General features: G+C 36.7%; 1 protein-coding gene across 11 annotated transcripts in view; it reads right to left on the bottom strand.

The window, feature by feature from the left end:
* Gtdc1 (glycosyltransferase like domain containing 1) overlaps window positions 1-20,061 on the bottom strand; it is a 401,452-nt gene that overhangs the window by 246,489 nt on the left and 134,902 nt on the right. For all 11 annotated transcript variants that reach the window (XM_050139902.1, XM_050139903.1, XM_050139901.1 and 8 more), the window contains 2 exons: window positions 10,129-10,296; window positions 5,857-6,030 (listed from right to left, as the gene is read on the bottom strand). In XM_050139902.1, the coding sequence (XP_049995859.1) occupies window positions 5,857-6,030; window positions 10,129-10,296 (342 nt within the window). The remainder of the gene's footprint in view (window positions 1-5,856; window positions 6,031-10,128; window positions 10,297-20,061) is intronic.

Raw genomic sequence — 20,061 nt, 5'->3', positions numbered from 1 at the left:
CACCCACCCACCCACACACACACACACACACACACACACACACACACACACACAACTGACCGCTCTCCTACTAGCCTACTAGCCTATCTTCATTCCTTTCTGATTCCCTGCTGATTCACAGAGCTCCCATTTCCTGGACCCCACTGAGGCAATACTTGGCTAGTGTTAAGTAAGCTCCTTCTATTCTCCTCCCCTCCTCCATCTCTGTCTCTGCAGACTATTCTTAGACCTGCCTGAGCATCTCCTCCCAACCCACTTCCAAGCCCTTGGAACCGGCCTCTAATCCAGGGTCCTCCTAGTCTATCACAGCTGCCCCTTATTAACTTTCCTCTAGCCCTTCATATGTGACTGGGTCCAGAAAGACTTTTTATCAGGGACCATGCAGCCACCACACTTGGTTAAGACACAACCATTTCTTTTAGCCCATCACCATTTCCTTAGTGACGCCCAACATACATGCAGAAACAATCTTACTAGGGACCCACAGCCAATTGGCTATGACTCAGACTGGGCAACAACAACCAAAGGATGTAACAACCACCTATCAAAGGCAATACCAGATATAAAAACAAAATACACCTCAAATGCTCAAACTCCAGATGGCTAGACTGCAGAGCAAAAACCACAAACATGAAGAAGCAAGACATTATACCTCCTCCAACAGTCAACAACTTTAACAGGCCCTGAGAAAAACTACTTACCTGAAGCATAACACAATGACTGCAAAAGAACTGTTATAAATACATTCAAGGTTCTTAAAAGGATATGAATAAATGACTTTACAGCTGAAGGAATTAATAAAAACAATTCAAGATATGAATGTAGAATTTAACAGAAAAATAAAATGATGAAGAAAAACACACACTGAAATAAAACTCAAAATGAAAAATTGAGGATGTCAAGTATCAAGTACAGAGGTAAACCTGACAACCAGACTAAAAGGTCAATATGAAAATTTCAGGTTGTGGAAGCAAAGCAGAAGAAATGGGTGGCTAACTCAAGAAAAAATGTTAAATGTGAAAAATGCCAGGCAAAAAAATCCAAGAAATCTGGAAGACTATGAAAAGACCAAACCTATGAATAAACAAAATAGGGATAGAACAAAACCAGAAAATATTTTTAACAAAACCATATAAGGAACTTTCTCCAATCTAAAGAGGGGCCTATCAAGATAAAAATGCATGTGAAACACCAAATAGAAAGGAACAGAAAAGAAACTCCTTAGAAACATAATAATCAAAATACTAAATGTATGAAACAAAGAAAGGATATTAAAAATATAAGGAAAAAAGAGTAACCACATAAAAAAGTAGAACCAATCTAATAGCACTTGACTTTTTAATGGAAACTCTCAAAGTCAGAATGGCCTGGACCAAGGTTCTACACATTGAGAGACAAAAAAATGTCAGCTTAGACTACTCCACCAGAAAAACTACCATATAGAAGCAGCAGCGAAACAAAAATATAACAAAGAAAAACAGATTTAAGCAATTTCTGTCTACTAAAGGGCTCTTTGAAAGCACTAGAAGGAAAACCTATGTACAAAGAGAAGGGTAAATACACCCAAAAGGATACAAGAAATAAATAACCCCAGAACAAAAGAAAAAAGGAAAAACAAAACAACAAAATAACAGGAGATAGTAATAATAAACACTACTCTTCAAAGGAAAATCCACCGAGATAATATTACAATTCTAAAAACTCATACGCCAAAGACAAGGGTATATAATTTCATAAAAGAAGATAGTGGGACTTCAATACTCCATTCAGGCAGAGACAGGACATCCAGGTAAAAACTAAATAGAGAACCCCTCTAGAGCCCAGCCTCTTGCCAGGTGTCCATGAGGATGTCCCCAACTAGGTCCTTAGGCAGTAGAGAAGAGGGTGCCTGAACTGGCCTTGTCCCGTAGTCAGACTGATGACTATTTTGAATATCACCATAAAACCTTCATCCGGCGACAGATGGAGATAGAGACATAAACTCACATAGGAGCACTTGACTGAGCTCCCAAAGTCCAGTTGAAGAGCAGAAGGAGGAAGAATATGAGCAAGGAAGTGGTTGACAATTGGGGTTGACTGAGAAGCCAAAAATAATGGCACTGGGATTTGTCTCTATTGCATGTACTGCCTTTTTGGGATACTAGTCTATTTGGATGCACACCTTCCTAAGCCTGGATGGAGGAAAGAGGGCCTTAGACTTCCCACAGGCCAGGGTACCCTGCCCTCTCTTAGGACTGGAGGGGAAGAGAGAGTGGGGAACAGGAGGGAAATGGGAGGAGGGGAGGAGGTGGAAATTTTGAATGGTATTATTTATAAAGAAATAAAAAAATAGAGAAATGCTGGAGTTAAGTCCATAAGTCAAATGAACCTAAAGAACATCTACATTCACCAAGTCCTTAAATAATATGCTCTCTTCTCTGTAGTAAATGGGATTTTCTGCAAAATTGACCACATACTGAGACACAAAGCAAATCTCAACAGATAAAGGAAAACTGAAATCATAAACTCATCATCATGGAGTAACTGTGGATACCAACAACAAAAGAAATGGCAGAAAGCATATAAAATCATGGAAAATGAGTAACTCACTACTGAATGACCAAAATCAAGAAGGAAATTAAAAACTTTTTAGAAATGAATGCAAACAAAAATCACAAAATACCTAAACCTATAAGAAACAATGAAGGCTATTCATAGCAGTAAGTGTCTATATATCAAGAAATGGGAGAGACCTCATATAATTTAATATTATATTTGAAAGACATATAAAAATAAGAGATAATTTCTTAAAAGAGTAGTTAGGAAGAGATAATCAAACTTAGGAATGAATTCAGTGAAACAGAAAAACTATGAAAATAAAAAATACAAAGTATCAATAAAATCAAAGGTTTCCTTTGAGAAAATCAACAGTAATGACAAACCTTTCATAAAATTAATCAAAAGAGAGAAAATCCAAATCAATAAAATTACAGATCAAAGGGAAACATTACAACAGACACTGAAGGAATTCAGAGAACTGTAAGGACATACTTTAAAATCTATATCCCCAAACTGGAAATCTATAAGAAAGGGGCAAATTTCTTGACATACATGATCTACAAAGTAAGATCAAGATGAAATGAAGAATTTAAATAGACTCAAAACCCATAGAGCAATAAAAACAGTAATTTAAAACAAAACTCCTAATCAACCCCCCAAACCACAGACAAACCAAATCAACAATAAACTCCCAGGAACAGATGAATCCAGTGAAAAACTCTACCACACCTGCAAAGATAAACTAAAGCAAATACTTGGTAAAGTTTTCTGCAAAATAGAAACTGAAGGTTCACTAATAATTTTTCACGGAGCCTCTACTACCCAGATACTAAAACTACACAAAGATGCAACAAGGAAAGAAAGGCAGGAAAGAAGAAAAGACAAAAGAAAGTTATAGACCAATATCCCCTATGAACACAGAAGCAAAACTCTCAACAAAATATTTGCACACCAAATTCAGAAATACATGAAAAATATACAACAAGATCCAGTCAGCTTCATCCCAAACACATATGAAAGATTCAATATGGTAAAAGGAAAATCAGTTTTCCCCAATGCAATGATACTGAATATATCATCCACATTCTATGGGCTCTATGTTTTTTGTGCTTTTTGTTTTGCTTGGGGTTTTTATTTATGTCTTCATTTATTAATTAATTCATTTTTATCTCATTGGTTTTAATTGCTTTTGATTCTTATTTCTTTCTTTTTGAGAAAGAGAGACAGAGAGAACATGAAGTTCACAAAGGATCTGATATAAGTAGCATAAGGTAAATAATGGTATCAAAATATATCATATAAAATATTTTTATCCCCACCTGCCATCTTGTCTTGTGGGACAGTTGCCTCCCCTCATCTCAAGTGGCTCATCAGATACAAGGGTGGGGACATTCCATCCCATCCTTCCCCAATGGTCTCTTTGTGGCCTTCTCTTCCTCTCCACCCCACACTGGACAATGGACTCATCTGTTGTGTGGAACAATCCATTCCTCACGCCAAGTCCACAGATGGAGTGGGCCCATCTGCTGTGAGGACTCCTCACCCTGTGGCTGGAAGCTGCACCTGAGGACTCCCCAGCTCACCTAGGGAACTGTCACCCTCAGCGGGGCTGGGGTCGTCTAACTCGGAGGCCTCATCCCTGCCCATGCCAGGGGCTGAGCACACTTCAAATGCCAATTCTGCTTCCCCCATCCCTTTGGTAGAGGTCTCCAGGGTCCTGGCCCAGGACCATCTAACCAAATTCCGGAGGGGCGGACCTTAGAAGCTGCGCTCTCTGCTCCCTGGGGCCTTAGGGGAAAGAACCTGGTGAGAGGGAGAGGAGGGCGCTTAATTTATTTCTCTTTCTTGTGAGGTACCTCCCCCTCTGAGCCAGTTTTCATTTCCTCCCAGTGGCACTGGCCACTCCCCTGCCTCCCACTCTAGACCCATTCCTAAGACCCAGGAGGTGGGGGGGGGGGCAGAAGGAACAAGTGGGATCCAGTTTTGTGTGGTTGGTTTTTATTACGGGGTAACAGCAAGCAACTGAGAATAAAGAGAAAGAGAGATAAAAAAATATTTTTAAAAATAAAATTTAAAAATTATATGAGAACTAGCCTAGAGAAGAATCTGGGTCAAGTGAGGAGCATAGAAGATGAACTATGGATGTAAAGTCATTTCAGATACAGAGCAGAAAATCTTCTTTCAGTTTTTTCTTTTATTTTTGAGATAATATAATCAAATCATTCCTCCTTTCCCTTCCCTTCCCTCAAACCCTCCTATATACCACTCTTCACTCTCTTTCAAATCCATGGCCTCTCTTTTCACTATAATTATTACATTCATATAGGCACATGGGTATACCTCCTAAATATGAGCTGAACAAGGACAACAACAGACATGCTAAATTGTATGGGAAAAAGTTCTTGAGGCCTCAACACGACACAACTACAACTACAGACGACTAAGAAATGCTGATGGAGGGGAAACTGTCTTCACCAGGAAAGAACACAACTGCTATCCATTACTAAATGATCAGCCCTGAAAACATACATAAAATAAGTACTATTATAGAGACTCAGCTATTCCCAAATACCTTTGAAGGATGCAATTACACAACACAAGCATCTTAAGCTGTCGTAAGTCCCAGGGAAGAAGACAACTTACTAATACTCCAGTAGCAGTAAATACAGGTTGTTCTAAGTTTAACTGAGAGTGACAAAGGGCTCTAGACTGCTCCCTTTGCACCACACATTCGCTCTAATTCAAGGTAAGACTAGCAGCACAGTTTAGGAAAGTGCTCAGAATAACCAAGAAACGGAACAGTTAGTACTTCTGCAACCCAGTAATTCCACATTTAGTTTATTTTAAAGATAACACAAACTGTGAAAATGAAGAAGGAAAAGAAACCTAAAGAATCAGAATGAGACATTAAAATCACCAAGAAAATAGTATTTAATACAGGTTTACTGAAAGGAGTTACTGTTATATATTATGAACAGTGGGCAAAACTGGATGCAAAAGTTGAGAAATGTGCTTGGCAATTACTTCTGTAACACAAAAGAAGTAAAACATCTTGTGCTACACCCATAGTGCCTACTTTGGTAAACAAATAAACAAGAGTAAAGAAACAAAAAATTCAATACCTAGACTAATGATTCCCTGATAGGATGGATATTTGATCATCAAAAGTTTTTATAAATCACATTATGGAGAGACAGAACTCTACTGAGTTCTATTGAACTATACTTATACTGAAAAGTCAAAGTCAGCAAAAATAATATCAATTTCTAGACACTTGATTTAGGATAAAACCTCAAAACTACAGTCAAACACACTGACCTGCTCACATCAGGAAACCTGATGGGAAAATAAATAACTTGACACTTGGGTCTGATTATGCTTTCCAGATTCTTAGGTCTGTGATCAGGAATCAGCTTCAGGAATTTTCCAATGGAAGTAAGAAACGATTCCATGTTAAAAATGGAATTGAATACCACCACATCTGCCACCAAACTGTAAAGAGAAAAAGCAAATGCAAGTTCATGAAGAGTTATTCTGTAAGCCTAAGACCTTTGCATACTAATCAGACTCTGTGCTCTACCACAGGTTTGCAAGTAGCACTGGACACTAGTATAGAGGAAACTGCTGCTAACAGGGATGTTAGTTCTTAGAATTCAATCATAGATGATTAGGTTGCTGGCTTCCCGGAAGACAGGCAAGAGAGAAATAAGATAGTTGAATGAAATCAAATAAGCTTTCAAACGAATGCCTATTTCCCCATACATCGTAAACTTCCCACATTATCACTACCAAGCAGAGCAAGCCCAAGCATGTCTCTACGTAGTCTACTATGGAGGACAGGTTTACAGCTTCCTTCTCATCTCTGAGGAAACTAACTCCCATAAGGCTTTTCCTATGAGGTCATGATAAGTTTAGCACAATTCAGTTAAAGTCCATTTCGAGTTTTAGCCTTTTGTTTGAAGAAATTTTATTGTTTTTAGGTTATGGTATTACATGGAATGATGATATCTCTAAATAATTTAGTTCAGTATTGTAGTATGCTTAGGACAGTCGTGGAAGTAAAAAAAATAGTGAAATACATTCAGATATCCATACTATTAGAATTTATTACATAAAAGGAATATATAGCTAACCACAATCATTGATCTCTAGAAAAATTACAAAAGAATTACACCATTAATAGTTGATTTTGACAAATGTACTTTTTCTTCGGTATTTTTAAAATACAATACACATTGATTAAAGAAAATGTGAAAGCAGGTTTTAGATTTCATAAATAAATGTACCAGTAATTTTCTTAATGGCTATTGCATTGTCTCTAGCACCAATGAACAACAATGGTAACTGTGCATATGCTAGATAAAACCTAGAAGTATAATATGAATTAAACTGATTTAATAAGATTTGATTCTTGAAAATGTCTATGTCGGCTATCTTGGTTTTCAACTTTACACACCTGCAAAAAGGAAACTTCAGATGAAGAAGTGCTTCCATCAGACTTCCCATTAACATTGTTTACATGGCATTTTCTTGATTACAGCCCACTGTGGGTGGTACCATCCCCAGGCAGGTAGGCCTGGGCTATGTAAAAGGGGGTCTGGGAGCAAGCCAGTGAGCAGTGTTCCTTAGTTTCTACTTCCAGTTTATTTAATACAGTTGGAGGTCTTTCTCCAAATTTACTGGGTGATGGGTTGTGAGTGGTAAGAGAAAATAAACCCTTTTCTCCCCAAATAGCTTTGGTCATGATGTTTATCACAGAACATCTTATTTGTTTCCTTAATAATTCAGCATTACTGAACAATTCTATAAGAAGGTAAATATGACAAAACAGCTTTATTCCATCTTAGAAATGATACCTTAATAAGACTGGGAAAAAGCATGCATGTCCATAAGGCTATGAGAAAACATCATAATGAGTAGAGCTTACAGATAAAATATGAATGCCAAAGATAATCCTTGGCTTAGTTTAAAAACATACTCACCAAGACAGAAAGCTTTGCTATTATTAGTATACAACAGAACAAAATCCCAACAGAAGACACACTGACTTCCCCTCTAAAACTGCTTTTGCCTGTCTTGTTTGTTTGTTGTTTTTTTAGCTATGACATGGTGAAAATTTGGGGGATGGAGACAACAACAACACAGCTAAACAAAGGAATATCACAGGAGAGTTGACACAAAACTAAGCAATAAGGAAGCCTCACAATAATATACTAAAAGTTGAAGATCGTTCTACAGCTCATCTGTTTGCACCATTTGTCACATATTGTAATAGTGACCAACGGGTCACAATACATAGTTACAGCATGTGTTCATAAGTCAGAGGGTTAGTGGAACCTCTGTCTAAGGTGATGGCTTAGGTCAGACATCTTTAAAATCCAAAAGTGCTACACAGTCCAGAAAGAAAGCTGACAGTGTCGGCAAAAGCAGAAATCGGCAAGAATGCTGAAGATGCATTTGAAGAAGCTGGAGCAGGACTGCATTCTGACATTCTTACTTTCCTCTGGACAACTTTTTCTTCCTATTACAAAGCCAAATGATGGTGCATTCAAGTTATTTCTCCCCAAGCTTGTCTATCAGTTTATCCTCTTGAGTGGAAGAATGAGGAAAAATCATATGCAAGTTTTCAGTCTCTCTCCTTATGAGAAAAAACAATTCTTCATAATGGTAAAAAAAGGGGAGTGACCTATTTTCTTTATTTAATATCTGCCTGAAGCAGGCACACCACAAACTACTATTAATCTAAAACATTTAGTCTGTGTTGTTAAAGATTCACACTGGTCTACAGAAATATACTTTCTCACGTATTTCCTCCCTGATATGAGCGGGTGTAACTTCCATTAATGTCACACATACAGGGAAAGATATTTAATCCCTCCATTGTGGTTTCTCAGGGTAATAAAACCATAGAATCTGAAAAATAAAATGGTACTAATTCAAGAAATTACAAGAATATTATCAATGTTTTATATATTAATAAATGTAGAAGTGAATTTCATTTTCATATTTTTAAATATATAAAATTTATTTTTATTTTATGTTAAGCTTTTTGATTGATGCTTTGCCTGCCTGTATGTCTGAGCAAAGGGTGTCAGAAGCCCTAGAACTGGAATTACAGATAGGTGTAAGCTGCCATGTGGGGGCTGGGAATTGAACCTTGGTCCTCTGGAAGAGCAGTCAGTGCTCTCAACCTATGAACCGTATCTCCAGCTCATTTTCATTTTGAAAACATATTTTCCTGTTGCCATTTTAAGACAAAATGAAATATTTTAATTTCCTATGAAATTTTAGAATAGTTGCTTTTTATGAGACATTTGACTGCACAGTTCCACCGTTTTGATGGCCGTGCTACCTCACAATTGAAGCGACTTGTAAAAAACGACTGTAGAAAAACATTTACAAAATGCTCAAAACAATTAGTACCATTAGAGCTGTTTTTCCATGTCAACTAAACTAAGGAACAGACTAGCAAGGTCTGTTCATACACATTATCAATCTCTGTAGCTAATAACTACTAAAAATGGTGTATAACATGTATGCAATCACTTCTAAATTGATTCCATGTGACTGGCACTGTGATGCAACAGGATTCTGCAGGAGAGATGGCATGGGGTTGCTAATGAACTTCTTTCAGCAAGCATCAGGAGAAACACTACATTGGAGGAACAATAGACAAGGTTTTCACCTTTGAAGTGGCAGCTATTTTCAGACCATCTTTTCAGAAGATTCAGTGGAAGGAACAATAAAAATCACTGAAACATTACGTTTTCTAAAGTTTCTGCCTTAGATTCAACAAAATACACAGGCCAAAAATGAAGAATATAACAAAAAATAGGAGCTACAAAAACCCTTGCTCTATTAAATTTTAATTTCTTTACTAAATTTTAGCTGAACACACTGAAAGTAGCTGATAAAAAAAACTTGCTCATTTTTCTACAATTTAAATAATATTTAAGGAATCAAGGGGTAAAGATCCTTGTCAATAGTTTATATTTTATTCTGAACGTTATGTAAAACAGTAAGATAACTGGTTCAAGGTAAGATTGGATGATTAGTCTATGTATGAATATATTTATTTCACAAAATGAATAGCAGTACTATTAAAAATCCTGCAAAATACAATAATAATATTATGGAAACAATATTTAACACCTGTATCTGCCTTAATATACTTACAGATTTATTATAGTCTCCAGATTTACAAAGTAGCCATCTAAAATGGAAAATATAGAGACTGGAATGATAGCCCATCAGTAAAAATTACATGCTTCAAAATTACGAGGACTCAAGTTTGGACTCAAGCATCCACATAGCAAGCTGGACATCCAGTACCTGCCTATAATCCCAGCTCCTATCAGGACAAAGATATAAAGAGCTCAGGTACTTGCCAGTTTCAAATCTAGCTTAGAAAAACAGGAGCCTCAGACTTAAGGAGAGACCCTGTCTCAAAGACACAGGCAGAGAAGGACAGAGGCACCCATTGCCCTCTTCTGGCCTTTGTGCATGCATCCCCCACCCCATAAATCTGTTTTGAGAAAAGGGGAGGGGGGTAAGATGGCAAACAACAAATTGTATACAATCTATACCTACCATGAGAGAATTTGATTGTATCCATACTGAAAATCTCTCTCCTGATATTTCTTGACAGGATATACCAACTGGTTTTCATGGAAGTACAAGATCTTTTTCAGTTTTCCCAGATCAGGCCGAAGGGCAGCTAGTTCAGCCAGGTTAAGTACTGAGCTTGCAAAAAGGGTCCTAAGAAAGAAAAAAAAAAAAAAAAGGTTTACTGTGCTAAGCATGCCTGAAGGTCCACCTTGTACCATTCTGCTCCCATATTCTTTCCCGCCTAAGATACACATATGCTTGACTTAGTGCCACGCAGAAGCAGTCTCAGTGCCGACCTTTTAAAAAGCAACTACTAGGAACTATAAAAGTCCATGTTTTATTGGTCTCAGCTAGGCTCAGTTTTTGAGGGACAGGAAGAAGAAGAAAAAGAAAGAAAACTGTCTAGATTGTATGAAAAGACAAGAAGAGTTCTAATTGAAGGACAAAAGGAACCAGGATAAGCTGGATGGGGAATGCACTTGCTTCCAGCTTCAGTGCTCTCGACTCCTTGAGACCAGCAACTGAAGTTCAATACAGAAGCAGGATTGGGACATGTTCATGTTTTGACAAAACCCTTTTTGATTTATGCAATGTATTTATGTAGTGTGTTTTTTCTCTTTTCATGTTTCCTCAAAGTCCTCTTTAAAGTATCCTGTAATCCTTAGACTAAGAAAAAATATATATATTTTTCTTTACTACGAGGCTGCTGGTGGCTGGCACTAGATATGCAAAACCCCTTATAGAAACCAAATAAAATTTGATAAATGGTTTATTATAGAAAAAATCTGAAAGTTTATCTATCCATGTTGATAAATAAATCAAAATACCTATTTGTTGTCACTCTACACTTACTGAAATGCCTACTGAGTGACAGAGGCAAGCCTAGAAGAACAGAAATGTTGACTGAGATAGCCCAGAAGGATGAATACTGACTTTCATGGAGTCATACACACAGTGTTAAAGAAACAAACATAAAAAGAGTATTAGAGATTTAGACAGCCTAGAAATGGCTCCCTGATGAGATGCCTACCACATATAGAGACAAAAAAGGGGCAACACCTGGACAGCTGAGGACATTTAGATAACCTTGTTAGTGTAATTGTAAAAAGTTGAGGTATAGAAAAACTGAGTTTTCTCTACATTCACACTAGAAGTCAGTGCCAAAGCAGAAACTGCCAAAATGTTTTAATTGCACTATAGCTACAATTGCTGGAGGATGACTTACCATACAAATACTTCTGTTGGTCTAGACTTAACTATGAAATACCATCCTTGTTACTTTATTACGACTACAAACACCCTTGTTGAGAAACCAAATAGTTAACTTGATGTGTTTACATAATCTGCAGCACAAGCCTTTCACAATAAAGCAATGGTTATTACTAAGTATATACAGTATAAACAGGAATTCAGTTTAACTGAATTAGGTGTATGCCATTCAAAGTCCTTTTTCAAGTTCTATATGTTAAAGTGACAGATTTGGAAGAACATTGTTAAGTAAAAGAAAGAACTCATTTGACATTCCATAAACAACAAGTCTGTCATCTGAGATATTATCCAGCTATAATTCAGCTGCTACTTTGATACAGGAAGATTTTCCTGTGCATAGATCAATACAGTCAAAAGAAAAATGTCAATGATTTTTCAGTCTTAACAACTTGACACCACAACACCAACATTTCCTTTAGTGTGCTTAATCATTAAGAAATCAATTATATCTCACAAAAAATGTTGAAACAGCATTCCTTTATCTCTACCTACTAGTTAAGTATTTCTCTTTTTTTCACTTGCATACTCTTAAGCTGAACAGGCAGCTCTTGGAATTTTAGCTCTTTTCACAACCCCAAGTAATGAGAATGGCCACAAAAAGAATACAGCTAGCTACAATCCACAGACTTTTTACTTTGGTTCAAACTGCCAATTTTTAAAAGTTGGTCATTACATAATGAAAGACATCATTCAGTCAGGAGCTAACCCTTAGCTACCCACGCTCATCTTGCCTCAGGTACCACTTAAGAAATAAAGCCTCATAAGATAAACTTTATCATCCCACAGTGGGACTCTAGCAGGAAAGAGTATAAGGTGAGAACAAAAACCACTAGGAGCAAGATAATTTCTGACAGTTGCTGCTTGAGCACAAGTTAAATTGAACAGTTTATCTCAGCAGGAAGATCTTATAAGGTTTTATGCTTAATATTTTTAAATTAACATAAAGTCCAGAGAAAGCAGTTGGGCAATTGTTCATAAACATGACATACTACAATCATTGTATAATCTGGATTAGTGCCTATTACAATGCTACTACAAAATTAAGCTGTTTTTAGACCACCAAAGAGCTTTAAATTGCAACTTTTATCTTTGTAAAAGAACCCTATATTTAAAATGTCTACTAAATTCAAATTAACGGCTACATCATTAGATTACCACTTTGCCCAAGTACAAATAAGTTGCTATTATAATTGTTTAACCAAAATGGCTCAATGCTGTAAGCACATTAACACCAGTTCATAGATTTCAAATCATGTCCATATACATGCTTTCATTGTTTCATACCTGCAAAGAATTTGAAAATAAAGGAATTTATTATTTTCTGTTGTATGAATAAAAATCATATACTTGTCACTCTCTTTGCTTTATTTACCAAGAAAATACTGAAATTCACCTATAAGCATGATCTTTGAGATTCTATTTTTGTATCTTAGATAGCATGGATCTGCACTGACATAAACTCATTGTTATGGCCACCACATGTGAACCCTACTGAACTTTGTTTTCTCTAGCTTGACCCATAAAAATCTTTTCAGCAGGCTTCTCTATACTTGCAATTAGTTATCACATAACAGGAAACAAGATTGAATAGAGATTGGCAGTGCAATTCACTTTTTTTTTAAAGCAATGCTTTTATTACAGATAACTCAAGAGTAAATTGTAATCCAGCATATTTGACTTCCCAGGACTGAATTTATTTATTTATATCATTTCTAATTTTTAAATTTTTAAAGATTATAACATTCCCTCTTCTCTTTCCTCCATTCGAATCCTACCATGAACTCCTAACTCTGTTCTCTTTCAAATTCCCATCCTCTTTTTCTTCATTGTTACATACATATGCGTATGCAAACATGTTTATAACTAAATGCATTCTTAAATAGAACTCATATAGCTTCAGCAGGACTTCTACAAAAAAGAAATTCTTCCATCTGTGTTATTTTAGAAAACACCTAATTCTCAGATGTGATTCCTATACTAAATATCATTACTAATGTTTGTTCTTTTCTTCCATCTTTTGGGCTACTGCTACTTGATCAATGCTCTCCAGCTTTATGCATTTTTAGTCCCAAGTATTATTCTATGGTGACAGAGAAGAAGTAAAACTGTATCATCAACATATGATCAGCCATATAAAGTGATGAGTACTTATCAAAGAGTAAAACTGATTTGTGAGTTGAATAGCCTTACTTGGCCATTGGCTGCATTACATAAATGGGTCATCTTTCTCTAAGCTGACACTCGTTCATTTAGGGGTATGGAGACATCATTGCTTACCTAGTTGACTTTCCTAAACAACCTCTTGACTTGCATGGTGAAAATCTAATTTCTCAGATCATAATAATTACTTGAATTTCATCTACTGGGCTATTCAATTCTGGAAAGGGACAACCTTGGGTTACCCCTCCCCACTCTTGATGATTAAGAAGATACATCCCAGGTAAAACTGAGAATTACTAAATACTAAATTACAAATATCACCTATTATCACTCCAAATAGAGCTTAATCCAACAAGTATCACTCAGCTGTTTTTTGCAAGGTTGTAAACTCAATGACGTGTTATGACAGAGAACAAAAGAAACTAACAGAAGAATAGAACTAGCTTGTCTAAACAGCAACCAAGAACAGTGCAGCACTTTGCTCAACTGGGAAAAAGCTGAAGCTGAAAAGATGCATGAATCTTTAAAAGACACAAACATAATCCTCTATTTTATGAAGAGACCAACAAGAGACTGAAAGATTTTGAGAAAATAATTTGGGTCTTTCATTCTTTTCAGTTTGCAGTAAATATAAATAACTTTTTGCTGACATATACTTTATGCATTAACACTTAACCCACATTATTTTACCACATTAAAAAATACTTCTAGGCAACGGTGGTATCGTATGACTGCAATCCTTGCATTCGGAAGGCAGAAGCAGGACTACAAGTTTTAGGGCAGCTTGTGCTACAAGTGAGCTTGAGGCAGTCTAGGCAATATAGCAAGAAATTGTCCTTCCATATGAAAACAAAAAATTCTAAAGAATTATTTTTTTATTATTATTAGCAGGAACACTGAAGTATCTTTAACTAGAGCAAGGTTTTTATATTCAGGTATCTAATAAATGTTGAGATTTCCTTTATATTATGTTATATTTATATTACTTTAACTTAAACATTTTACCAAACAAAATAAGATTACTTTACACACCAGACAACTTTTCTACTTTAGGGATTCATTCGAGGAAAAAAAAAGAAAAAAGAAAAAAGAATCAGCAACTGTGGTGAAGAGGCTTTGCCTAGAGTAATGTCAGATGGTGAGCCTGGAAGTGGACCAGGAAAGGAAGAAAGCTGCCTCTAAATAACAACACAAGGGCTGTTAGGAAAAGGAAAGGGTGAACCTCAAGTCTGTGCTGTTCTGGACCTATACCCCTTTTCACCGTTTAGATGCTGATTTTTAATCATCTAAAATTAGAATGAACTCAATAGTTTTATGTCAATGGCATCAATCCCTGAAGTGACAGAAATTATTATTAAGTTATTATACATTCCTTATCTTTATACCAAGTTGACTTCCAACTTTCCCCATGAGTTACTTTTCTTTGGATTACATCTTGCCTACTTGATCTATTAAAATGATGAACTAGAAAATATCTGAAGTATCATTCGAACTCTAAGAAAAAAGGAATAGGCTCATTGGAAACTGATATCAAATAACATATTCACAATATACAGAAACTGAAAACAACACAGTTGTTCCTCACCTGAAGAATGAATGAACTGCATGAGGTCCACTTACACAGTGGAGTACTACTCTGCTGTTTAAAATAACGACAGCATGAAATTTGCAAGCAAATTGACAGAACTAGGAAAAAAATCATCCTGAGTGAAGTAACCTAGACCCAGAAAGACAAACAATATATGCACTCACCTTATAGTAGATATTAGCTGTGAAGGATAACCACGCTACAATCCATAGACCCAGAGAAGCTAAGTAACAAAGAAGGTTCAAGAGGGGAATGTATGAACCTCCCTGGGAAGAAGAAACAGAATAAACAGTGCTGGTGGATGAGGGGGGTGGACAGGAAGAGGAAGGATCCGGTTGGGAGATGATAAAGGAAGACAGGGAGAAACTACTCAGAGAGACAGCTGGAATCGGGTGGCATCTCCAGGAAGAGCAAGAGACCTAATGCAATGGAAATTCCCAGTAATCCGTGAGTGTGACCCTAGCTAAGCCTAGCATTGGGGGATATGGAGCCTGAATGGGCCATATCTTGTAACCAAGCAATACTTCAAGTGGAGGGTAAAGGACACCAACACAAATATATAAGCTTCTATTTATAATTTGTCCTGCATACAAGATGTGCTAGTTGCACAGAAACTGTGACCCACGCCATGAGAGGAAGCCCAACCCGGGCACTGCATGGAGAGCCAGGACCCAGAAGCTGGACAACCTTAGGATAGAATGGAACATGAGTGGAAAAAAAAATCAATGAAATGATTCCTAATGATATTCGGCTATACTCAGACTGGTGGGTGCCTAGTCCAATGGTTATCAGAGAACCTTCACCCAGCAACTGATGGAAACAGATGGAGAAACACACAGTCACTTATGCAGATAGATCTTTGAGAATCCTGCAGGGGGCTGAAAGATTGTAGGAGATGGAGGGGTCAATCACACCAGAAGGAAACCCACAGATTCAACTAAACTGGTTTCATAGGGGCTCACAGAGATAAGACTGAACCAACAAACAGGGAGCCTGCCTGGGACTGGCCTAGAGTCTCTGCAGATATATTATTTGTGTAGCTTGGTCTTCTTCTGGGACTTCTAACAGAGGGAAAAGAAGATGTCTAACTCTTTAGCTAACTTTTGGGAGCTTTTCCCTCATATTCAGTTTCCTTTCCCAGCCTTAATACAAGGGGAGGTGCCTAGTGTTACTGCAACTTGATATGCCATGTTTGGTTGAAATCCATGGGAGGCCTGCCCTTTTCTCATCAGAAAAGAAGGAAGGGTATATGGGGGGCTGCATAAGGTAGGTGGGAAGAAGGGACTGGGAGGGGAGGAAGGAGGGGAAACTAAGGTCGGGATGTAAAATAGTGAGAATAATAGGCTTTTAAAAAATGTTTAGTGATGTAGTCTATTGTTTTCAACAGAAAAAGCCTGAAGGTGTGAATTCCAAGAAGATGACCTTTTATGTTTTCACTTCAAAGACAAACATTTTTATAAACACTGATTTCCTGAATCCTTCATGAGAAAATTCTAACATAAATTCCTCAGTCTATGTTGAAAAGAGGAAAAATTCCAAAGCTAGTCTTTGCTAGATCAAATGGAATAAACTGAAAATGGAAAGGGTCTGTACATATATTCAAATAAAAAATCCTTTCATTTTAATTGACAACTTAAATAATTGACTTCTTTTTATCTATAAATTAACTAGTAGTTATATAGGTATTGGGGTGAAATGTATAAAACACTACAATATAAAATTAGAAATACCAAAAATAAGCATGAAAATCACTCAATGCAATATATATATATATATCACAATCATCAAATATATCTCAGCAGAAAGAATTCAGTTTCCTACTCAATATTTCCATACCAAGTGACTGAGTGTGAAATGTAGTAGTCTGCTCTAAGGCAGCTAGAGCAGCCTTACACAGTACGGAGGCAGAGTTTTGAAGCCTGAGTGCCTTGCTCCAATCCTGGACACAACTTCAAGCTAGAAGTCTGGATGAAAATTAGTCTATGCATGGAGAAAAACCACTTCCATTCAATCAAGAAAAAAAGCTATAAGCACTTGTCTTGGTTACTTTCTCACAAAGCATACACACAATGAATATGAGTAAAATTATGAATGAAGATACTCTACATCTCAAGTAATTTTAGTCTTTCAATGCCTACATTGAAGAATCATCCAATTGATGGCCATGTGTCACAAGGACATATAATGGTAATCCAGCCATGTTCCACCTCAGCTGTATGAGACATCTAGCCCAAACATAGAAGTTTTCTGTCTAAGTTGAGTGAACAATCTTTCTTTATCCACCTGTACATAGTCTACAAGTATCAGGAAATAAGCAGACTGTAATAAAAGAAGAAATAAGGAAATACAAATTTGGCCTTTGGCATAAAAGAGAAACACTTGAAACAGGCACTGAAAAACATTTCAGTATACAATGACGGTAAAGTGCTAAAAAATTTGGAGGATGTGAGTATCTACACAAAGAGTAGGAAACGCTACCTTAGATCGTGAGTGTCTACTTTCTATTAATTAAGTAAATATTTAGTATACATAAACACATTTATTCATGCATAGCACATATGTGCCCCGCGCGCGTGTGTGTGCGCGCACACACACACACACACACACAGAGATACACACGCATAAATAAGTCTGTGTGGTTAATAAAAAAGTTAAATATATTGACATGCTGTTCTTTATCTTTGCCTTTTGAAAACTGAAATCTAAATAAACAGCTGACGCTATGCTGACAACAAACCTTTGATATCTCAAATAGCGAAAGTGAATGACACCCAAATTTGTTTAATCCCCAAATATACATGCAGTTCTGTTACTCGTTTTAAACATGACTCCAAGCATTTGAATGATAAAGCATTCCTTCAGTAAGACCTCAACATTCTTATGCTCCAGGGGGACAGTCTAGTAAATTTTTCACAGTAATAATTCTTTGCTTTGAAAAGCACTTTAAAATAAATGTTCATACTTTACCACTCCATAGGAATCAGCAACAAGGCAAGATTCTCTCAAGAACAGTCCTTGAAAATCTAAGACTGTCACAAAACCTGAGCATCTGGCAACTCTGCCACCATGAAGTATCCATATGGAAGAGACCAAAATGTGTCAAAGTACCCAAAACGATTTTGGATAGTGTAGAAGAAGATAAAATAAATAATTCAGTATCATCAACACTTTCAACAGCAGGTAGTGATATGATACCTGCTTCTATAATGTGCCAGAATCTAACATAAGTGTGTGAGGATGTGTTTGTGTGTGTGCGCGAGCGTGTGCACACGCATTTGTGTGTGTGTGGGGGATTGCCAAGAGAATATCACCGTACATGAAGCTAAAAACTACTTTTGTACAGAAGTATTCCTTTGTTACTTTTCTTTGTAGAGATAGCATATCTGAGTACAGGTTTAAAGACAAACGAAAGAAAAAAAATGAAGCCAATGAAAACTTATATTTAAGATAAACATAGCAACAAATACATTACCTTAGAGTCAATGAAGAAAATTCAGTAACTTAAAATTATGGCTAAATCTATATGTGCAAGAAAGTCAGAAAATGCAAAATTATGGTTCCCTCAACAACTATAACTGTATCCTCATGCATGTATAAGTATTTTGCATTATTGTAATGATGATACATTTCAGCTTTAATATCAGTTTATACAATGTGACTGAAATAAGATCCTTCTGGGAACTATAACTTTAAGTGTCTGCACTTCTATGACATAAAATCTTAACTGTAAAATCACATTAATATAAGGTGGGGCTTTGCATTTCTGGCATTTCAAAAATGAATAAAAATGGTTAGCAACATTAAAATAGAAGAAGGTTGGATGATTTCTGATGAAACAGAGAACAAAAATAACACAAAATAAAGACAACTAAAGATAAATTTACCTTCAAAGATTAATTTAAAAATCAAAAAATGGAAACGACATTCATTTAGTAATAAAATAATCTCATTTTTATGTAAATATTAGCTTGTGATTAGAGGGTAGTTTCTTTCAACTATATTTTAATCTTGTTATAAATTAAAATAACTAAAATAATTCAATCAACACATATTCCTACAGCTTATCAAAGAAAAAGTATCAAAATGGTCCCCAGATATCAAATACAGGAGAAATGATAGGAGCTACTTTTCCTTCTTTGTACATGAAACATAGAATGACAAAAATTTTAAAAGAAATTGCATAATTGTCAACAACCAACTATTTATCACGTAGCTGAACTCAGTTCAAATGTGGTCCCACAACCCACAGCAGCAGAAAACACAGATCAAGAGATGCAGTGAAAGGAGTAATTACACTCACCCAGGGATGAAGGACTGGGGAACATGGAAAAGTGCAGAGACAAAGAGGAGAGACAGTGGATTCCAAATAGAAGTGTCCTTTGTGGATTGGGGGAAAACTCACCAATTCTTCCATGAAAGGGCACTTTTCAAGAGCCTCACAGTAACAGTGGGTGGTTAAAATGAAGATAGAAGGGCTTGTTGAAAGCCTAGGAAGAAAGGTGATCAAGACCCCTTGGAGGTCTGGGGTGAAGGCCAGAGGGGTCAAGGAGGAACTGTGAAAGGAAAAGTGCTTATGAAGGATATACCGCAATGCATCCTCAATGCAAGGCTCACAAATTTTTTTTTGCATTTCTTTTTTTTTTAGTTTTTTATTGAAAAAAGGGGGAAAAAAAGTTTCCGCCTCCTCCCAGCCTCCCATTTCCCTCCCCCTTCTCCCAACCCTCTCCCCCTCCACCCACTCCTCTCTCCCTCCCTCTCCAGTCCAAAGAGCAGTCAGGGTTCCCTGCCCTGTGGAAAGTCCAAGGTCCTCCCCCTTCCGTCCATGTCTAGGAAGGTGAACATCCAAACTGGCCAGGCTCCCACCAAGCCAGAACATGAAGTAGGATCAAAACCCCGTG

The sequence above is a fragment of the Alexandromys fortis genome, unplaced genomic scaffold (genome assembly GCF_014885135.2).
Source record: "Alexandromys fortis isolate MF-2015 unplaced genomic scaffold, M_Fortis_MF-2015_v1.1 scaffold_33, whole genome shotgun sequence".
Classification (NCBI taxonomy): domain Eukaryota; kingdom Metazoa; phylum Chordata; class Mammalia; order Rodentia; family Cricetidae; genus Alexandromys; species Alexandromys fortis.
This window is presented reverse-complemented; position numbering and strand designations above follow the sequence as displayed.